At 36.7% G+C, this 21034-nt stretch overlaps 3 protein-coding genes across 5 annotated transcripts; 1 reads left to right on the forward strand and 2 right to left on the reverse strand.

Annotated features, from left to right (window-relative positions):
• The first annotated feature begins 114 nt into the window (after positions 1-114).
• LOC141585856 (uncharacterized) lies at positions 115-1313 on the forward strand. Its single transcript, XM_074406915.1, has 2 exons — positions 115-348; positions 473-1313. The coding sequence occupies exons 1-2, from the start codon at positions 115-117 to the stop codon at positions 947-949; spliced, it is 711 nt and encodes a 236-aa protein (XP_074263016.1). The 3' UTR covers positions 950-1313.
• LOC141585855 (carbon catabolite repressor protein 4 homolog 1-like) lies at positions 290-11202 on the reverse strand. Of its 2 annotated transcripts, none has more exons than XM_074406914.1 (12): positions 10873-11202; positions 8760-9351; positions 8468-8554; positions 8012-8095; positions 7842-7925; positions 7653-7733; positions 7421-7474; positions 7253-7347; positions 6127-6232; positions 5761-5986; positions 4882-5022; positions 290-916 (listed from the first exon to the last, which is right to left on the reverse strand). In XM_074406914.1, the coding sequence occupies exons 1-11, from the start codon at positions 10962-10964 to the stop codon at positions 4883-4885; spliced, it is 1641 nt and encodes a 546-aa protein (XP_074263015.1). In that variant the 5' UTR covers positions 10965-11202; the 3' UTR covers positions 290-916; position 4882. The 2 variants fall into 2 exon arrangements, 1 of the variants encoding a protein (XP_074263015.1); XR_012519434.1 differs by having other exon boundaries at positions 833-916; positions 4833-5022.
• A 2310-nt stretch (positions 11203-13512) lies between these two features.
• Positions 13513-19530, reverse strand: LOC141585859 (synaptonemal complex protein 1-like). 2 transcript variants are annotated; one of them, XM_074406917.1, is made up of 19 exons: positions 19161-19530; positions 19029-19078; positions 18709-18916; positions 18499-18624; positions 18230-18328; positions 16717-17393; positions 16379-16627; positions 16164-16292; positions 16004-16072; positions 15779-15889; positions 15519-15626; positions 15317-15427; positions 15148-15234; positions 14852-14917; positions 14646-14753; positions 14406-14492; positions 14258-14320; positions 14047-14156; positions 13513-13846 (listed from the first exon to the last, which is right to left on the reverse strand). In XM_074406917.1, the coding sequence occupies exons 1-18, from the start codon at positions 19315-19317 to the stop codon at positions 14049-14051; spliced, it is 2613 nt and encodes an 870-aa protein (XP_074263018.1). In that variant the 5' UTR covers positions 19318-19530; the 3' UTR covers positions 13513-13846; positions 14047-14048. The 2 variants fall into 2 exon arrangements, with proteins under 2 accessions (XP_074263018.1, XP_074263019.1); XM_074406918.1 differs by lacking the exon at positions 13513-13846 and having other exon boundaries at positions 14046-14156; positions 19161-19442.
• Positions 19531-21034: the final 1504 nt, after the last annotated feature.

Below are 21034 nucleotides of genomic sequence, written 5' to 3' on the forward strand. Positions count from 1 at the left end.
CACTCTTTTTTTTCTTTTCTTTTTTCTATATTTTTTCCCTATATATAAGCACAAAACTCAAACATTTACTCCACAATTTGATCATCAACTATTCACTCACCAAGAAAAATAATAATGGTTTCATTTCAAACTCCCTTTCTTCAACTAAATCAAAGAAAGACGCTTCTTGAATCGGATAATAACTCGAAAAAAAGAAAATGGGATGACGATGTTGCAGCTGAGGAGGTATTTCCTTACAAGCACTGGATGAAGCCTAAGGCTAGTTCGGGTACAGGAACTTTCTCCGATATTGAACTTCATCTTGAGACTCCGTTGCCCTCTGAGTGGCAACGGTGTCTTGATATTCAGGTACAGTTAACTTTCAGCTTTGTAAAAGTTTGTATTTACATATCTGCACAAATTGTTACATGAGATGGTCTCGTAATAGTATTAAAGACGGAATTTTGCTAAAATTCTACCTTTTTACATGCAGTCAGGAGAAATACATTTCTACAACACCAGAACACAAAAAAGAACAGCGAGAGATCCAAGGGAAAGTTCAGAGCCAGAGCCAGAGCCAGAGCCAGAGCCAGAGCCGTCAAGTCCTCGGGAATGTTACATGAGCTTAGACCTAGAGCTTAACCTGCCTTGTGGATCACTCAACCGTAAATACTCACCTAAAAAATCAGAAGAAATACCTGGTATGATGAAGAAGAAACCCTGCAGCTCATCCCCAAGAGCGTCGACTGGTCTTTTCGAGAGTCTGACCAGTACAGTTGAAAAGAAGAGTTCATCAGACACCGAGAAAGATGATCAGGCGGCAGAGATGGTGGCGACCGCTTGTATGAGGTGTCACATGCTGGTGATGCTTCAAAAGTCATCACCAACATGCCCAAACTGCAAGTTTGTTCATCCTCCATATCAGACGCCTTCTGACCTGTTCAAGCCGAAACTTAGCCTTTCCTGCTAGTCAATTCTTCATTAATGGTAATAACATCAAATGAAACAAACAATCATGCCATTTCTAAAGCTTAATGGTAATGTATTTAGGTAAAAATAGTATTATCACTATGCTGTTTACGGAAAGCTGAAAAAAAACATATATATAAGAGATCATTAGTAACTAGTAAGAGTCCATGTGATGAACTTGTTAAGGGATCACTTCCAGTCTTCTAGTCTTCTACTATATTAGTTAGTTAATTATCATAATTTGGAAAAATTAAGGATAAATTAAGTGTAAATATGGAATGACTCCGTATTATGTAAGAACTAGCTAAAATAGTCGTTTGAGGATCATTTTCAGACTTCAGTTCTCCACTACCATGTTATCATAAGCCATAGCCAATAAGAAAACCGGAATTGTAAAAGTAAGAAAATCAACCGGTTAAGTGCACAATAATGTGGTACACCGGCTACCTAAGAGCTATTCATGATGGGCTACCGAAGTCTTTAAATTCGCCTTTGTCTTTTGCTACTTTATGATCATTCATTCAACACAAGCAGTTTTAGAAGAAGTCGACCGCAATGGTTTCTTCTCCAAAAAAGGAAAGGTTAATCTAACACCTATAAATATTCCCAACTCCCACCTATAGCTAACATACATAACACTAGATGATCACCAAAACTTGCCTGATACCCAATGAAGAGGAGTAGGTGCTTATTTACATGTTCCTCTTGAAAGCGAACAACGTGAAAAGATGTAGCTCAAAAACCCTCAACAAATGGGTTCATTGATGATCGACTAACCGTAATGTTAATTAAAGGGCATCTTAATTCTTAAAGCATACTGCTAGTACATAAAGGTTTCCTAACATTAAGCACTACTGGATAACTTTCAAGTCTTAATTATGGATTATTTCGAGTAATAATCTCTCCAAAGGCTATCGATTTGTTACAGGATATTAATACACGCTAATCATGATCATCACATCATAATCACCACCTCAATGACATTAAAGAAGACTCCGCTCCAAGAGGAGTAAACAACAACAAAGTCTTAGTCTCAAAATGACTTGTATCGGATAACATGAAGGGTCTTATGGAACCATTACGGCGGGGTGGAAAACCACGGAAAAAGTGGTAAGAATGGAAAACACCAAGGTAAAAAGATGCGAGATAAGCACGAAAATAAGTACAAAGAAAACAGAGAAACTTTTGTAAAAAATGAGTAAAATCCTCTTAAATCTATGGGGCATATCATTACAATAAATTCAATTCATTTTCCCCAATAGTGTCATACTCATACAACCACTTACACGGTACCAACTTAGATTGCGCAGTAACATTTCCCGTTAAATCAATTCGACATATACGCATATCCGTCAAATTCATTATCCTTTTGGACAATAATCTTAAGGGAAATGATAAATACTGGGTTGTGTTTAAACATTTAATACCCTTCCAAATTTGGTATTAATTTAGGAATTAGGGAATAAATTACACATGAATCAATACAATTAATGCATGTATTAAGTATTTATTTCCTTTTTTAGTTCCTTAAACAGCGAAAAGACAAGATATTTCACAATCGTATCATCAAGGTATCATCCCTTCTCTACCTCTAATCATACTCACTTAGAACATCTCTACTCTCGCCAATCAACAAAATATAATACTTTACACATAATAGTTTTGTCTTAATTAAACTATTCAAGTGTTATTGTAATATTGTCGATGACTTTTTTTTCCTTTTCTTTCATATCTAATCGTAAAAGAAGCTAATGATTCGCTTTCAATTTTGTGTATTTGTCTTTGCTTCTCTTCTAGCATCTTTACTACATTTTCTCAATAACTTGTAGCATCCTTGTTAGTTCTTTATTGCTTTCCTCATACGCCCCACATTATGGCATTCTGTCTTTACAATCTCTTATTGCTTCCTTCACTCTTTCCTTTCAAATATTTCCTTCTATGGGGTCGGTACATACGGTAGTGACTAGTGACCATCTTTAGCCTCCAAAGATTTATTTTTTCTACCTATAAAATTTCCATCAATTGATTGCGGACTTAATTTGGGGCCTTCATTTCATTTAAACATTCCTTACCAAAAATAAGTCTCTTGTATTAATATTACCTTCCACTCCTATACAGTCAAAGACTGATATACAAAGTCGTTAACCAAAACAATCCATGGTATAATTATGTTCTTCATCCTATCAATTAAACCACAACTTCCACAAATACAAAACTGAATTGTGACGACTCCTACACAGGTCGTCACAAGATTACCACAACTCTCGTCTTTAATACAAGATGGAGGACAACAACTCTCGTCACAACTCACAACACAGAAACACATTTACATAAACAACAATATATAGGAAAAAAGATAATAATAAAATTACTCGGAAAAAAAATGAAGGGGAACGAGATGGGAAATAAGGACAGTTCTCATAATGGCTGGGTCACTGGTTCACTGCCAGGTAGGACTAAGTTCATTTACTATTGGATATGCACACAAGGTTTTCCTTTATAGTCAAGTATAGTTATTTAATGATCGTAAACAAATACTGAGTGTGTACTGTGTACTGTGTTTTCACCAGATACAAAACCAATTGCATTGATATCGGAATGCGTATACTACGGTGAATGCTACTGACCTCAATCATTTTCAAAACTAGTGTTCTAGTTTCAATAATCCAGGCATCCCTATATACAATCTTGCTATTCTGTTCAAAAGAGCTAATACTTTATCCTACTGGAGATATAATCTAAGATACACTCGGTAAACAATACTCGCAACAAAAAAAAAGAGAGAAAAACAAAGCAGTAGCTAAGGTAGTGTTTCAAGCATTGGTTAACTGGATAAAAAGTTGAGGTTTTGAAAAACGACGGTTCTGAATTGTACCTAAAAGGCTAAAATGTGATTGAGTTCTGCTGACTTATGATATCAACGTTATCAAACCAACCCAAAAGTTCACCATATAACTTTCCATAAAAAAAGATCATCACTTGAATGATATTCCACTTAAGCAACTAATAACACAGCTGATGAGTAGCAAAATAAGCTTATAATTTTAACATGAGTTGTGGCCCAAAACCCAACGATGCACCAAATTACGTCCACCCCTCATAGCAAAAGCTAATGGCTGAGCCTCTCTCAGAAAATAAGCTATAACCTGATTCCTCTACGAATTTTCCAACTCATCCGAAAGTCCTCGAACATCCAAACCTTTTTGAAAAACAGTCTTGCATGGGCGAACTAGCATACACTAGAGCTGACACCGACACCAAATGACAAGCAGAATCACGGCGTAGCACATCATAGTCTACAATTTCATTATGAGGCTTATCTGAAGGGGTGCCAAAAAATGAGAAGCTTTGGCATTTAGTTGTCAATTCAATTGAGAGGAAAATAATTGCCAAGAAAATCATTGCTGAGGTTGAAGTCTATAACCCACAAAGAGAGCAAGTAATGAATTTGGTCAGTCGGTGACTAAATATACATACTCCAGCTCCAAAGCACCTAACTGAATTTACAATTTAATCGCGTGTATAGCTCTCTCACGCATTGATTTTCCTTAACCCTCACATAATCGTTATAGCATTTAGATCAAACCACTACATTCCTTAAGGACAGGAGATAATAGGAAACGGTGGCACCACAGACACAATACGAATCATCCTTACTCTGGAATCTCTGTATTACAACAACTTATCATATTGAAGTTAAAAAGTTCATCAGTTTATCAATTAGAGATTAAGTTGTGACTAAGACAATGATTGAAGCCATCGACAGGGGAAAAGATGATGCTAAACGTTCAAACAGCCACCATGCAATCTTTAACCACAAGTCCAAGTGTTATTGCAAATTTAACCTAAGGAAATTGATAGCATGATCACACATTCACACATACCAGATTACCAGTATATACAGATTGAAGACATAAAGTTGAGGAGCAGCACCTCATCGAATGAATGGTCTTGTAATCTTAAACATTGCCATGAGAGCAATATGGTCTGATGGCCATAAAGGTGAAGGAAGTATCCGACCCACACTATCAAGGTCTGGAAGCTCCAGAAGGCCTGTAACTTCCAAGCTATCCACTGCATGAAAATTTAAATGATTACTAAGAGTAATGAAGCTTTCAATCATTGATAAGTAAAAAGCAAATGCCTCAAAAACATATTGGACCACAATGATGTCTACAACAAAATGCAGTGAAGGTGATGTAGGTTCTTGGTCAAGATATAAAAAAGTGTGGCTAGATTAATTCAGGAACAATTTTAAGGTGTAAATTCAAAAACCTAAGGGTAAAGGGATTCCAACAGATTATTTGTAAAGAAGACTGCAATTAGTAATTTCATTGACCAGTCTGTTCCCTGACGGCACTTTGTAACTTGGGAGCAGCACATAGAAGCAAGGCTCCCTAGCCTAGACAGTTCAAAACATCTGTTTCAAAACGATGAAAAGAAGAAAGGAAGGAGATTCTTGCCAAAGAAAACATTATGGTTTTGGCTAGAGTACAACAACAACGACGAAGACAACAACAATTACCCCACCCCAGACTCAAGTACTCCCGCAAATTGCCGATTGTGGAGTAAGGGAAAATCGGATGTACACATCCTTCTCCTTGTGTAAGCAATTGCCGAGAGATTATTACTAAATGACGCGAAGTAGAAATTGAATCGAGAATCGTATCAAAAGACTGCTACTAAGGACAGTCAGTTTAATGACTCATTCTGCTTTATTTCATTAAAATGATGAATCATTGACTCCACTTAAAATGACAATAGCGAAAGAAATAAATGGATGCAAAAGTAATGCAATATATGGATGAAGACCTGTGTAGAAAATATAATCTAGGGTTCTTTGCCAGCGGGACGTCAAACTGGTAACTGAAGGCTCTCCAGTACTCCCATCCCTCTTGTTATTTTGTCTTCTAAAATTTTTGATAGGCTTGACAGCTTCGGTGTATGCACAAGGCTCTCCTATACTGCAATTTCTCTTGTTTTTACTCTGTCTTTTTGAATGTTTGATAGGCTTGACAACCGTTGTATATGCACTTGCCTATTAAGTATCTCCGTCAATATAGAAAGTAAATCAGACGCAGCTGAAGATGAGTGCTTCCGCACTTGCTAAGTTGCCAATATAAGTTTTATGTCTATAAAAAATCATTAGTTACTAAACAAACAAAAGTTTTTAGTTACCAGGTTCATTGAATGACGAAGTTTGAGGTGCGGTTTTATAAGATCTATTGCGTCCTCTCCAGAAACAGGAGTCACCTCGCCTTTTGCTAGAAGAATATAAGGGTCACTGAAATAACAAATGTTATCTCAAGAAACAAAGCCCGAGAAACAAAAAATTTACAGCCAACACAGCTAAGAGATATGGATTGCCAATCATTTTCTGTTGAAGGAGTTGAAAGTATGGTGGAGACTCAAACACAGGCCTGGAAACTAGTTAGAAGTTAGAACAAGATTGCATATATCTAAGCTTCCAGAGACCCAATCAAAATCGGAAATAAAGAGGGAAGGAAAGTAGCAATACCAAACTAAGTACGTGAATGTCTAACATGAGTACATGACATAGCCACCCATTTTACAACATAGAAAACCAAGGTTTATCAGCATTAACTCAATAACCATTTATATTAGCCAAAGTACGAGTAGCATGTTACCCGTTTGATTTTAATTGTATTTCTTACTGATGAATAGTCTTCATTCTAATGCTATTCAAGATTATGATGCCTCCTATTTGTCCTATTTGCCAACAGCTATGTAACCAAGTCTCAAATTAGCAGTCAGCTCAGTCGCAACTACCTAATCCAAAGATTGTAGTTTCATGGAGAAATACTGGTGCACATAAGTACATAACATTACATATTGCCTTTTAGTGATAACACACTTGGATAAAGCACCTGATGATTTTCGGACTCTGACGAGTGAGTCCCAATTCCCAACGCAATACTCCCTCAAAGAAAGAAAATCCCAATACAGTAGCAATATCTTATAAGCATTTCTCAAGCACATTAGGTATCTAAAGACTTTCAAATTTAAGAGCATAACTTAACTTATTGGACAAGCTACCCCAGATATTTAAAAAAAAAAATTGCTCTGATAGAAGAGCTACTGTTTTTTTTTTTAGTGTGTGTGTGGGTGGGGGGGGGGGGGAGGGGGGAGAGGGGGATAGAAATTAGAGCAGCAGGAAACATATCATAAGTTAATATTAAAATATGTCATTGACATAAGGGACAGCAAAGAGGAAATTACAAACTACAAGTCCATGCTACCCAGTAATAACCTCGCGGAGTTAATTGCAAATTTCATGTCTCACCTTCCAGGAAGAGAGTTAATATCGCCACAGATAAAGAGAGGCATTTTTGGGTCTATCATAGCTGTCTTCTCAATCTCATTAAGAAGATCTGAAACCTTGAAATACAGACACGGATCAGGCTTTTTTAAATCAACATCATTTAAATTTCAAGGGGATGCTCTCAAGTACCTGAAGCAACTTTACGTCTGGAGATCCCTTGCTAGCAAATATGTGAGTGTTAACCTGCATATCAAGGAATGAATATGTTACAACAGCAAGAAACAGGACATATAACATGTAATCAATTAGCGAACTTATATTAAATAGCAGCTTAAGACTATACGGACGCTATTTTACAGCTGTGTCCAGAAAAAAATGTTTTATAGCAATGACTAAGAAGCAATGGAAATCCAGACAATACCACACATAGTCTAGACCAAGAAGGGGCATGTGAAGTGGCATGTCCGACCATCTCCAGTATGACTACAAGAGCTATATTATCCTGCATGTGCAAAATTTTCCAACTTCACCATCAATGATACTGCCAACTTAATTAAAATAATAGATCAATGTTTTGGAAACTAGAAGACGAAAAAGAAAAGATTCTAACCTTGATCAGTCGAACTCCAGCTTGATCCCTCTGACTTCGTTCCAGTTTACCAATCAGTGACAATGCCGTCTTACTAAACTCAAGCTACAGAAATACAATCATTAATGTACAAAAAATGTAAGAGCAATTAGATATGTCTTAAAAGTTCCTAAGAAGAAAGAATTAATAACCTCATAGGAAACGACTTCCTTGAAGATGTCACCGCGGTAAAAAATGGCACAGCCATCGATGGTGTAACCATTACCTGTGTACACCTGTGAGAATTGCTACATAAACATGAGAATAGAGGAAAGTAGGACTAAAAAAACTTTTGAGATGGATTAAAAGTAAATGACCCCCTCCCACCCAAATAAAAAAAAAAAATCGGAAATAATACTACTACAGATACTAGTGAAACTGAAGTTCCAGTAGAGTCAGATAATCCTTGCAATCTTGACCACAATATATTGATAAAAAGAAGAGACTCCATAGTAATGATCACACCAATTGAATTGCATGATTCGCATCACAATCATTGAAAGAGGAAAAGATAAAACACTACATAAAAAATTAAAAAAAAAAAATTAAAAAAAAAAAAAAAAAAAATCTTAAGAATAATCAAACATAAGCAAATTATTTGAACATACCTCCTTGGTTTTTTTCTTGTAGGCTGCTAAGTAGCCATATTTTGCAAGCTCGGGTTTGAAGAAATTCTCAAAATGGTCACTTTGAACCTGTAGAGGGAACCAATAAGAATCTTAAGACCAAAAAAATGATTAGATAGCAAATGATTTAAAACAAGCTCTACAGAGGGGAACACTTAATATTTAAGTAATCATGAAAAATGTGTGAAACATCAGTTAAATATGATAGTCTAAACACATGTATGCCACAATGACGGAGAGTAGGCAACTGAACGAGAGCCTTAACAGTCATTACCTCTTGAAGACACACGATATCTGCATCATACTGCATAATCTCATGAAGCAAATTTTCCCGGCGATACTCCCAATTTAGAGCCCACTGAGGGCAGTAAAAATACTTCTCTGGATACAGATAGATATCAGACAAAATGTTGTAACTAAGAACCTTAAAATTTCCAGGTTCAGAGATTTCCTTAGTAAGGGGAATCAGACGACGACGACGTAAATGTAGCCTCTGAATGCTTGGTTCGGTTACTGTAACATCTTTTGCATAAAATGCATCTTGTGAATGGTGTCCGCTTGCTGGTCCCAATTTGAAACTGAATCCCACATTATCCAATAATGGTACAAAAATATTTGCAGAAGACATCCTACTGTTCCATTTTCTGCACCTAGGAATAACCACTTCAATCCTCTCGTCAAACCATGAAACCCATTCAAAAGAATGATTAGTGGTATCATCGGAGCACTTATGTGACCGATGATACATCTGTTTCTCTAATGACCCATTTTCTACACAAGATATAGACTGCACAGTACCTACGTCGTTATCATGACTACAGGATGTGTCATTTCCAGGGGAAAATTCAGTGCCTCGCTCGTGAAACCTGTCACAGCAAATTGCATCAATAAGAACAAATACTCACTAAGAGTGCTACAAAATGGTTTCAACTATGAAAATTACTTGGGTACATCGCGTTTCACACACAACACGACACTTCCACGCTTTTTTTTAGACTAAAAAATTGGAAAAGTTCACACAAAATAACCGTAGTCAGTACTGCAAGTGTGTCATGTGACTCATGCCCAATACTTGCACTCTAGTTGGAATAACATAAAAGTATACCAGGTGCCACATTATTTTACATTCTAAGCTATCAAAAGTCTCGCTTTTATTCTACTTGAAAAAAAAAAATCTTTATGGAAAATGCTCTCTATTGCAAAACAACCATATCAGAGGCTTTTTTTTTCCATGTCATGTCCGATACTCGCACCCTAGTTGGAGTAACATAAGAGTACACCGGGTGTGTTACATCATGGTACATAATAACCTATCAAAAGTTTTTTTAGTTCATTATGGAAAATGCTCAATAATCCAAAACAACCATATCCGACGCTCTTTTTTCCGTGTCATGTCCGACACTCGCACTCACGTTAGTAGGAGTAAGATAAGGACACAAGGCATACCGCATTAAGGTACATCTTAACCAATCAAAATGCTCCATAATTTCAAAATTCTTATCCACTTGGTGTATAGATGACGTGGTACACCCAATAATTTCTCTTCAGCATTCGTTCCTGACGAATACTGGTAAAGTGAAAACCCCAAATTACATCATATGTTTCTACTTTCTACACCATAACATACACACTCGATACTTGCACCCGAGTTGGACAAACTTAGGTACACAGGGTGTACCACCTAACGATACAACAGTGGGACCTTAGTTACACTAAGAGGGGCCCGACCCCCGCTAGTTTTTCATATTCTATGTAAAATTATCATCCGATCCCCCTCAGCTCATTTATTGATTACTCCCTCTGTCCCGGTCATTTGTTGTCCTATTCTATTTTTGGGTGTTTCAGTCAATTATTGTCCCTTCTATTTTAAGAATGAACTTGATGAGCAATTTGATCATTCACACTCAATTTGGTTCACTTGTCATTTAGTAATTGGCTTCCTCCTCTTTCCTGAGTCTCTGTGCCAAAACCAAAGGACAACAATTGACAGGGACGGAGGGAGTATTTAAATATTCACACTCAAAGTCAACAGTTCTAGGACCCCCCCCCCCCCCCACCCCCCTATTGTTTACTCTAAGATTCGGTACTGCGATACAGTACATCCAAACCGATCAAAAGTCTCAATATTTATCCTACTTAAATTATGCCTTATTGTATACTGAATAACATCTATTAAGCATTCGTTCCGATTTCGGAAAAATTTACAATTTCAATCAACATATTGTCACATTCATCAAAGTGAGGAACTAATAACAAGTCCAATTACAGTTAAACAAGCTTCTAACAACTAATTTCACAGCTAAAACACTTGAAAATTCAATAAATTGCATAAAACCCAGAAATAATTGAAATAAAAAGCAACAAACTTAGGGGTATGAACAACAAACCGATGAAAGAAAAGAGCGTGTTTAGGAAGATCAGAAGGGGAAGAATTAGGTATAGGAATGATTTCACAGCAGATTTCTTGCTCCAAGTTCATGATTATTTGGGGGAAATTAGGTTAACAACAAATCATGAAGAAAAGAGGGGTAAATATATTGACGAAATTGGACTAATTCTATGGCGAAAATTCGACGGTTACTTTTTGTAGTTAGAGACATTTGAATTTGGGAATTTTTGGGATGATTTTCTAGGGATTGTTTAGGAAAAGTGTATGCTGGAATTGTTTTCTTTAGTTTTTAATTGGCGGGCAAGTGGTGAAAAACTAAGAATATTTGATTTTGTCTTTTCTTGAGTAACGTTTACTTACGCCACCTAGCAAACCTAATGTACTTGACGTGTTTTTAGACGGTGATATCCATTTTATAGTAATAAGTCATAAGGAATATTTGATTTTGTCTTTTTTGGAGTAACATTTACCTACACGACTTGGCAAACCTAATGTACTTGACCCGTTTTCAAACAGTGATATCCGTTTTATAGTAATAAGTCATAAAGAATATTTGATTTTGTCTCTTGAGTAACATTTACCTACACGACCTAGCAAACCTAATGTACTTGACCCGTTTTCAGACGGTAATATCCGTTTTATAGTGATCAGTCATAAAGAATATTTGATTTTGTCTTTTCTTGAGTAACATTTGCCTACACGACCTAGCAAACCTAATGTACTTGACCCGTTTTCAAACGGTGATGTCCGTTATAGTGATAAGTCATAAAGAGTTACGTCCTATTGTATTCATTTAGATATAGTTGAGGATAAAAACAAAAATTTGTTCTATCTATCTATAAGGAATGGTACTTCGAATACCTCCGTATAAGAGACACTAACCGGTGAGTTTAAATCATCCACCGAAATATTTTCTTAATTGGTTGATTTTGTTGGGCATTTAGCTAAATAGCAGACCTAAATATTAGTCGAGTGAAGGTAGGGCCAAGCCAAGCAACATAGGTCTTTAGTCGGGTTGTGGCAAGAGTAGGATCGAGTCGTTACTTTAACCAGTAGTCATTATCTTAGGTCATTAAATCGGGAGGGAATGAAGGACTGTGCAAGTCATCACAAACGAGTCAATCAATTTTGGTTCGGATCACTAAAGTTTGAAAGCATTGGATTAAGCTGAACCTGATCAATGTGGCTTTGAGTCAGGTACAAGTGTGTTGTGATCAAGTTAAGCTGATAAATATTTCGATCGAAATGAATTGACCCAATTCACATTTGATGCATACTTGACAATATGGTCAATTGGTCATGACTCATGATATGACGATGGACCAAGTGTTATAAAACAAAAAATTAATCTTAGATCTTACATTTATTCTCCAAAATCATCTTATCTGTAAATTCGTGAGTGTAACTGTGTAATTAATAAAAAAAAATTCTCTATTTTCACTAGATCAGATTAAAAAAATACCTTTAAAAAATAAAAACCGACACAAAAGCACTACCGCTGGTAGTCACGGGCCTTTTTCTTCCCGCAGTTGTTCTTTTTTCAGGTAAAAAGCCCATATCATATACTACTTCAATATTTTCATTTCTTGCTTCTTTTAAATCGTCAGAAAATTCCCCGCGCACCTCACAATTTTCAAATCCCCATTTTTCAGCACACAGAAGAACAGAGCGAGCGAAGCGAAGCTAGAGAAAGCTAAGCTATGGAGAAAGACGACGCAAAATCTCTCGCCGCCATTCGATGCGCAAAAGCCGCGATGCTTCTCCACTCAATCAAAGCTCGCCGTGAACAACAGGTAATTCACACGCTTCATCACTTCTCCTTTTCTGTAATTTCGCACTATTTCTGCGGAAAAAGAAGAACGATTTTCTGATGTTTGAAGCGATGATCAATTGAAGGAGAAGGAGATGAAGAATCGTACAATTGAAGAATTGAAGATGGAGCTTGTGAAGGAGCGTTTCAAGAGGAAGAATCTTAAGGCGTGTAATCTGTTCGAGTTTTCGCTGCTGATCGTCTTGTTGTTTGCTTTCTTCACCTTTGTTCTATTGATTTTCTTGGAGGTCATTTGATGATTCATGGCGTCGTACTTCAGCGACTGCTTGAAGATTGAAGATACTGCTAGTCTGCTAATAGGATGTTAATTGTGATATTTGTCGAGTTAAATCGAGTGTTTGATTTCTGATTAGGTTAATGAATGTAATCTGAAAACACCGCTACTAGGATGTTAATTGTGGTTGTTTATTCGATTGGAAAATTGTCGAGCTAAATCGAGTGTTTGACTTCGTAATCTGATTTCTGGACTTCTCCGGTTGCCTGAGAAGTGCAAGTATGAATACATTAATGTTTGGAAGCTACTGCTAATTTGGTACCGAGTACTTTTTTTTGTAGTTTGCTTGCATATCATTATCGTTATCGAGCTAAATCGTGCATAAGTCGTTTTTGATTGAATTGTTGATTCAGTATGTTAAAACGTGAAAAATTCGACATGGTTTTAGATTTACCCGTAATAGAATCATTGAGCCTTTGGTTATGTCATTTGGAGTCGAAGTTAACATGCCTGTGACCTCGAAATGAATGCAGAACTAAGTTTTTCACCGGAAGTTAAGATTCACACAGGTGCAAAAATTGAATTAATCATCAGAATGTCGAGAAATGATCAATATATTTATACACAACGTTAATGTAACTCAGCTTTATACGTAGCAGTAAAATCAAGAGACGGGATATTAACAGAATATTGTTTCCATCAGCCGATAAAATATTTCGTATGGACATGAATCAGAGAATTTACAGCTGACAAAAGATCTCATATGGACACGAATCCTGAATGGTTGGCTGCTCTAACGATATAACAGCAAGTTGCTCTTCATGTATTTGAGATGCAAAATGTGACTCCTCTGCCGCTCTGCGTTACTCTAAGCACACAAGTGCCAGCTGAAGCCTCTTATACAGAAACAGACTCGCCTGTAGTTTCCTGTCAAAAAAATGTACGTGGATCAGCAATATAAGACGCATTCTCATGATCACAGAGTTCCTGTTCATATTAATCAATTAGGGTCAAATTTTATGTGCTTTAACCTATTCCCAAAAATGCCAGATGTCATAGTCAAATTGCAGTACAGCAATAAAAATAAATGGTAACGTATTGGAGAAGGTAGCAAATTGATCGTTAACCTTTAGTCAAAAGCATATGGATCGTCTCCATCTGCATATGGATTCAGAGATCCTTCAGAGAACAGATCTCCTAAGTTGTTAGACTGACTGTAAACTGGTTTCCTGGTTTTCTGAATACAGAATAAAAATCGTCAGCTTGTTTTTATACCGCAATATATGGACCTGTAACAGAATGAAACATGCAAAGTATTTTTCCGTGTGTTAATGTTACCTTGATAGAGCTTCTTGGCGTGGTGGCTTTTGGTGGTGTCACCTTTTTGTGTTTCTTTGGATCCTAAGCAAACATCAAATTCAGGATCACTTATTTTCCAAAACAAGTCTTTGTGTTACTAATATATTGACTAGAGGTATGTACATACCGCAAAACTGACAGTACTCTTAGTTTTTCTACGCTTGGTGACAGTCCCTCCATTAGTTGTTTCCACTTCATACTCACGGTGAGTTACCTGCGCGTGGCAGATATATCAGCCAGTCAATATCATCTGAGAAACTTGTATGTGATATGTAACACCCAATCAACACTGCAGAAGGTTTCTACAGAATATCCTCACTAACACATCTCTGCAATGGGGAGTTAACATACACGAAAAACATCTCACCTTCCTTCCATGCTTAGATATCTCCATTATGTTTCCGGAGTTTGCTTTCTCCACTTTCTGTAGCAAATTTGATACGGGAGACTGAAGTACATCTCGATAAGGCAATTCCTGGGATATAAACACAGTCAAGCACAAGATAGTAAATCTCAAACCTCAGCTACGTAACACATCTCTTACACCAAACTGCCAAATTTAGCATCTCTTACCTGGGTGTGCTTCACTTTTTTCATATCACTCGGTTCTCTCATTCTCTTCGACGTTATAGAGTACTCCTGAGAAAAGAAAAATGACAGTCTCAGATTATCTGTACTATCCGCCATACAATATGTTAGAACACGGGAAACTATTATGGCATTATGCAGATATCATTTTGCAGCATTTGCAATAAGATTGGTTTGGAAATTCTCCGACTATAGATTCAGGCGTACAGAATAGCACGAAAGGTTAACACAACATAAGCTCTCAAGTTCACACAAAAAGAAAGCTAAAGATTAGGGTGAACCTTCTTTGAGTTTACTTCTTGCTCCTCTTGGGGCTTATCACTCATCACTTTCCACTGTAGTTGCAACAAAGCTCTTTGCCTCTCTTCCTGTGAATTGAGGTGGTCACGCTTCACAGTCAACACAAACATAATAATCTAGCCACAGAAAAGAGAATTAACGTTTACCCACTTTTGATTTCTGAAGATCCAATTCTTGCTGAAGCTGTCTGCATTCATCTTCATGTTTCAACCTTAAAGCTCGTAACTGAACTTCATGCTCATCCCTTAGTGCATTCATTTTCTGAAAGTTTGAGCTTCTTAGAAAAAAGACTATCCTTTAATAAGAACTTGAGGCTCATGTGCTGATGTGCCTAGAAGTGAAGACTACTGACCTCTCTCGAATCATTCTCAGCTTGGCGATTGATGCGTTTCAATTCTTCAAGGTGCTCAGCTTCAAGATTTGATTCTTTCTTTTCATGCTCCTTCCGCAAGCGCTCAATCTAGACAAAAACAGGATACATATGAGTTAGGAACTAAATACTCAACCACATTCATTTCAGCCACATATGATTTGCTTGTATGCACAATGGCTACACCAATGTTGTAGTCTTTAGATGGCTTCGAGAAAAAGAACTGTTTTGTTAGAACATACCAGAACACTGTGCTCTTCTTGAATGCAAGATAGGTGTTGTTTTGATTCTTCTTTGCACTCATTGAGTCTTTGTTCACACATTTTTTGCATCTCTGCAACAATCTTCTCCGCCTAAAGGTATTGACAAGGATCATTATGTCTCAACTATCCCAACTTACAAAGAACATTTGCAGACAATAATAGAGCAATAATACAATCTCAGTTCAATCAAAATAGACAGCTAACCTTTTCTTTCTCAAGGTTAACAATCTCCTGCTTTTCGACGTCATACTTCTTTCTAATGTCATTAATAGCCTGTTTGAAAGAAAGAAATGCCGAAATTAAGGACATAAATGCTTTAACAACAAATATCATACGCAATGTAGACTATAGTATAATAAATAACCTGATCGTTCCTGTGAGAGATCTCCTTCAAATGCCTTGAAAGCTCTGATTGTTTACTGTCAAGCATAGTATCATACTGCTTCTTAGCCTCCTTTAGCTTGCACTCTGAAGCAACCAACTGTGCTTGAATCTGCAGGGACACATCAAATGATTTTTAAGCAAACCCAAGGTTCATAGTTACAATGAAAAGTATTATTATTCAAACGATTATAGAACCTCTTCTTTCTCATCTTCCAATCGCTTCTCTTTTTCCATGGCTTGAAATATTAGCTGTTGTTTTTCTTCTATTGCTGCATCAAGCTTGCTCACTTGCGTCTCCAGAGATTGAACTTGTTGATTGAGCTTCAAAACGTCCTTCTGAAATCCGTCAACTTCTTCCTCTTTCTTCTGTACATCCGACAGAAGCTTCTCTGCACTCTCTTTCTTTTCAGACTCCAGTTCTGACAACTTCAGCAACAACTCATTCTGCAGGTTCAAATAAAAAAGTTTAGGAATGACAAATGATTCTAGTAGTTAGAGCGGGAAATAATATTCAGGTTAAGAAATTATTAAACCTTCTCATTTGATGCTACTTTTAAGCTCTCAGAAAGATTGGCAACTTGCGCTTCCAATTGAGCAGCCAGTTTTTCTGCTTCAGTTTTCTGAGACGCAAGCGCCTCTACTTCAGACTGTAGTGTCCTAATCCTCTCTTCTGTTACGCGGCATTCTTCAGCATGTTGCACCATCACAGATTCTTGGGCACTGTGAAGTGCACTGACCTTTTCATTCAGCCCTTGGTTGATTACATGAAGTTCATCCTTCTGTGACTTAATGTGTACATGCTGATGATGAAGCAGATCGTACTGCTTCTGAGCATGCTGCACAATGAGGTGTTTTTCTTGCACAGCTATCTTAGAACATGAATCATATACTGAACAGAGCTGAGAAATCTTGTCCGAAACAGCCAGACTTTGCTGGTCTAGTTCAGACAATTTTGCAGCGAAAGTGTTAACAACTTCTTTCAGATTTTGAGTCTCTTGCAGGGATGCCGCCAGTTTCTTGGCAAACTCGTCATTGCTAAACTGTAGATCAATTTTCTCCCTCTCCAAATTTTCAAGAGAAACTCTCATCTGAGACAGGTCTTCTTCTTTCAATTTTAACTCCATACTTGCGTCGTCCAATTTAGACTTCAAATTCAAACCAGCCAATCTGGTTGTAGTCACATCTTCCTCGAGACTCTTAATCAAAGCATCTGCATGCAACACATTTCCAATAAAACCTCAGCCAAATCTGAGCATTCTGATACAGTTCCTAGTGAGACAGGTATCCTGATCAATCCAGGAAACACTTATTGGTGTCTTGCTAGCACAAGTTAAGAAGCACTCCCTCCATCCTCATCATTTGTTTACCTTTTTTATTCTGTGAGGAGTATTTTAATCAAAGGTAAACAAATGATTGAGACGGAGGGAGTATAAAACAGTGAAGACTTAAATACCAAACAAAACTTGCTAGTCAGCATTTACTAGATAATCATTGAACTTCTAGTCTTCTACTTAATATACCAAGCACAAACCAACAGTATCTTATTAAGGCAAATGGAGAATTGCAAGCTGGTTAGCCTCACTAAAAGCAATAAACTCTAGAATGTAGACAACATCTGACGCCAAAAATTACCAGAATCGTACCAAAGAAATTTATCAGATTCTGCTAATACGCTGATACGAAATTACAAATGAATAAATGATGTGAGTCATTGCCATGAGTTCGCATTGAAAACATCATTCAACAGCTAGCTATCAAGTAGCTCCCTTAGTGAAACTTCGATTTGCTTTGTGCAGGTGATTACTAGAAATAACCAGCTATAAAAGGTTTAGAACTAGAACACAGATAATATGCATGAAACTGTCTAACAGATGAGCACAGGTTTTCATGTCAATAAACATTTAAGTGGTGACACTCCATGAATTAGTGTCGTGTTCACGGCAAGCTATACGCAAACAGGCTGATGTATACCATCACATAGAGAATGTTTTGCACACATCATTTACAATGATGGCAACAAATCATATCAGAATCAAGATAGACTACCTTTCTCCTCCATTAATCTGATACTTTTCAACTTCTCGCCCTCAAAAGCTGCCTCTTGATCCTGCTTCTGCACGGTTACTTCCTTCAGGGCCTCATCACCTGGAAAACCGATCAGATTAGACAGATAATTGCACAAAAAACGAACAAGTTACGACATAATCTTTCTGGAAACAGTTTCATTACAATATAACATCTGAGTATTTTTTTTTTTTTCAGAACTCACAATTCACATGTCATTGAACTGAACATTTACTAGAGTTATAGCTTACGTTCTCTAACAGTTTCTTCGGCACACTCCAACTTCAGCGACAAACTCTTCATTTCGTCATTCAAGCTGTCCAAAGCTGCTGAATTCGTGTTCAACTTCTCTTCAATCACTAGCTTATCTTTCTCCGCTGTTCAAACATTCCGATACTTCAGTAACAATTACATTAACATAAAATTACAAAAAGTGCGTAAGGTTTGAACATATTGCTCACCATCCTGAACTTGACAAGCCAGGAACTGCAAGGTTTCGGTGAGCTGATCACATAACGTCTTCGTTGAAGAGAATTTCGACTCGAGACCTTGCCACAACTTCTCATCCTCTTTCTGCTTCACTTTCAGCTTCGCATTCTCGTTAAAAGCAATCTGCAGCTTCTCCTCTAACACATGAATTTGCTCTAAAGACTTCTTCAACTTCGAATTCTACGCATTTTACATCGAAATCAAACGCAACAACAATGAACTCATCAAATCAATCATCGCAACTTCATAATCACGCGAAAAAAACACAATTTAGTGAAAATCATCAAATTACCGCTAAATCAAGATCAGTTCTCACTGACGCTTGTTCCTTAACCAATTTCTCTGTAAATTTATCAACATAAGAACAAATTCAAGCTAAAATGAAGAAATTCATGAAATTAATTACGAAAGTTCGATGACGAACCTGCGGTGAGCTTAAGATTAGCGAAGCTTCCAGAAGTAATTGCATCGGAAGATGAACGCGAGGAAATTGATAAAGTTTTCGCAGTTCCGGAAGAGGCTCCTGTCAATAATTTGAACTGATCGAAGCTTTTCATACCTAGTAACCCTAGTTTCTGCATTTTAATCAATCAATTTGTTTAAGCAACTGAAAAATTCGGATTTCGATCGAAATTAGGTTAAGAAGAGCTCGAATTTGTGTGTTAATGGCGGCCGAATATTTGAGAAACCATAAAATTGAGTTCAATTTCTCTGTCTCTCTCTCTCTATCTCTAGCTCTGAAAATTAAGTGGAGAAATGGAGAAGTGAGAAATGAGAAATGAACGACGGAACGGAAAAAGTTTTTTCGCGCCAAGTATCGGGATATTTATACTGGAAGAAAAATCAATTAAAACGACAAATTTTTCACTTGTGATCTGATATAAATGATCTGGATAACCCGACTCGATATTGTGTATTTGAAGTGATTTGATTTGAATGACCCGTTTGTTATATCTAGTCGCCCGATATAATTTCAATTACTTATTTTTAATCTAGCAAATGAGGTTTTGTCTTAATATGACGGATCAAATAACTTTAATTCAGAGACTATAAATAAGATCTATGGAGATCTTAAGTTACAACAATCTTTATCGATATAAATTTGATAAAAATCGTCTGTCATTCATACCTAGTTTTGATACTGATTAATTCATTTTTATCGGGTCTAAAATGAGCCATCTCGCACTAGTTATGGGCTTATGGCCCTAAGACTACTTTTCAGATCATCTCAATAGTAGACTAAACAAGTTGATTCTCCAAACTATATATTGTTTTAAAAATAATAACTATGAATATTCGATCATTTCAAGACATAATGCCTTAAAGATAAGTATTAAGCAAAAATTTCTTTAATTTCCGATTTCGTAAGATCCTCGAAAATCGCTAATTTTGAAGGTTATCATCACGGTTTTCAGGTAGATTGTGCCCCGAAGTAAAATGTCAACAGATTCACACAACGATCCCTTTATGACACATAAAATGATTTAGGGTAACCGAATTGACAATAGTTTAAAATAGAGACATCTAGAAACATTAAGCCTACTTTTCAGATCGTGTCGGTAGTGGAGAAAACAAAATTTCCTCTCCATTATATGTCATTTTTAGAGGGATTCGAACACCCGAAGTCATTTTAAGAAATAATGACTCGATATAAAAGCACTCAACAAAATATCTTCTCGGTTTTGAAAAATTGTCGAAAACCAGTGATTTCGAAGGTTATTATCCATGGTTTTCGGGTTGACTAGGTCTCAGAATAAAATATCTCGAAAAATACACTGCAACCCCTCTATTACGTATAATAATGACTCAAAGTAACCGAATTGGCATATTATTTGAAATAGAGACATTTATAAACATTTTTTTTTTTTTTTTTTTTGGCAACTGTAAATAAAGGGATTACAGTCTCATGGCCCTAGAAGCAAGGCCATGTGCTACAACGTTATGACATTTATAAACATTAAGACTACTTTTCGGATCGTGTCGCAAGTAACTTTCATGTTGTATGCTCCATTCGATATTGTTTTGAGAGGGGTGCAAATATCCGGTATTAGTTTTAAGACGTAATGGTATTATAGATAAGTACTTAGCAATAAATATTTCTGGTCTCAAGGGTCGCCAAAAATTGGTTTGATTTTTGTAGGTTATTATCCATGATTTTCGATTGACTGGTCCTCGAAATTGTCATATAAATATGACTCTTAGGGTTAATGCATATAAGTTGAAATAGGGACATTGAAAGACTATAAGTCTACTATTTGGGTCGTGTCAGACAGTAATAGACGAAACAAGCTATATACT

This window comes from Silene latifolia, chromosome 6 (genome assembly GCF_048544455.1).
Source record: "Silene latifolia isolate original U9 population chromosome 6, ASM4854445v1, whole genome shotgun sequence".
Lineage (NCBI taxonomy): Eukaryota > Viridiplantae > Streptophyta > Magnoliopsida > Caryophyllales > Caryophyllaceae > Silene > Silene latifolia.

What these genes read in the sequence shown, in the direction of transcription:
- LOC141585859 (XM_074406917.1), bottom strand. Translation starts at nt 19,317, where the DNA reads ATGCAGAAACTAGGGTTACTAGGTATGAAAAGCTTCGATCAGTTCAAA. An exon ending in AAGAAGAGCACAGTGTTCTG is followed by an intron (nt 15,627 to 15,778) that starts GTATGTTCTAAC and finishes GTTTTTGTCTAG; the next exon opens with ATTGAGCGCTTGCGGAAGGA. An exon ending in AGAGTACTGTCAGTTTTGCG is followed by an intron (nt 14,321 to 14,405) that starts GTATGTACATAC and finishes ATGTTTGCTTAG; the next exon opens with GATCCAAAGAAACACAAAAA.
- LOC141585856 (XM_074406915.1), top strand. Translation starts at nt 115, where the DNA reads ATGGTTTCATTTCAAACTCCCTTTCTTCAACTAAATCAAAGAAAGACG. An exon ending in AACGGTGTCTTGATATTCAG is followed by an intron (nt 349 to 472) that starts GTACAGTTAACT and finishes TTTTACATGCAG; the next exon opens with TCAGGAGAAATACATTTCTA.
- LOC141585855 (XM_074406914.1), bottom strand. Translation starts at nt 10,964, where the DNA reads ATGAACTTGGAGCAAGAAATCTGCTGTGAAATCATTCCTATACCTAAT. An exon ending in CTTGGTCTAGACTATGTGTG is followed by an intron (nt 7,475 to 7,652) that starts GTATTGTCTGGA and finishes CTTGATATGCAG; the next exon opens with GTTAACACTCACATATTTGC. An exon ending in TTCGTCATTCAATGAACCTG is followed by an intron (nt 5,987 to 6,126) that starts GTAACTAAAAAC and finishes GATACTTAATAG; the next exon opens with GCAAGTGCATATACAACGGT.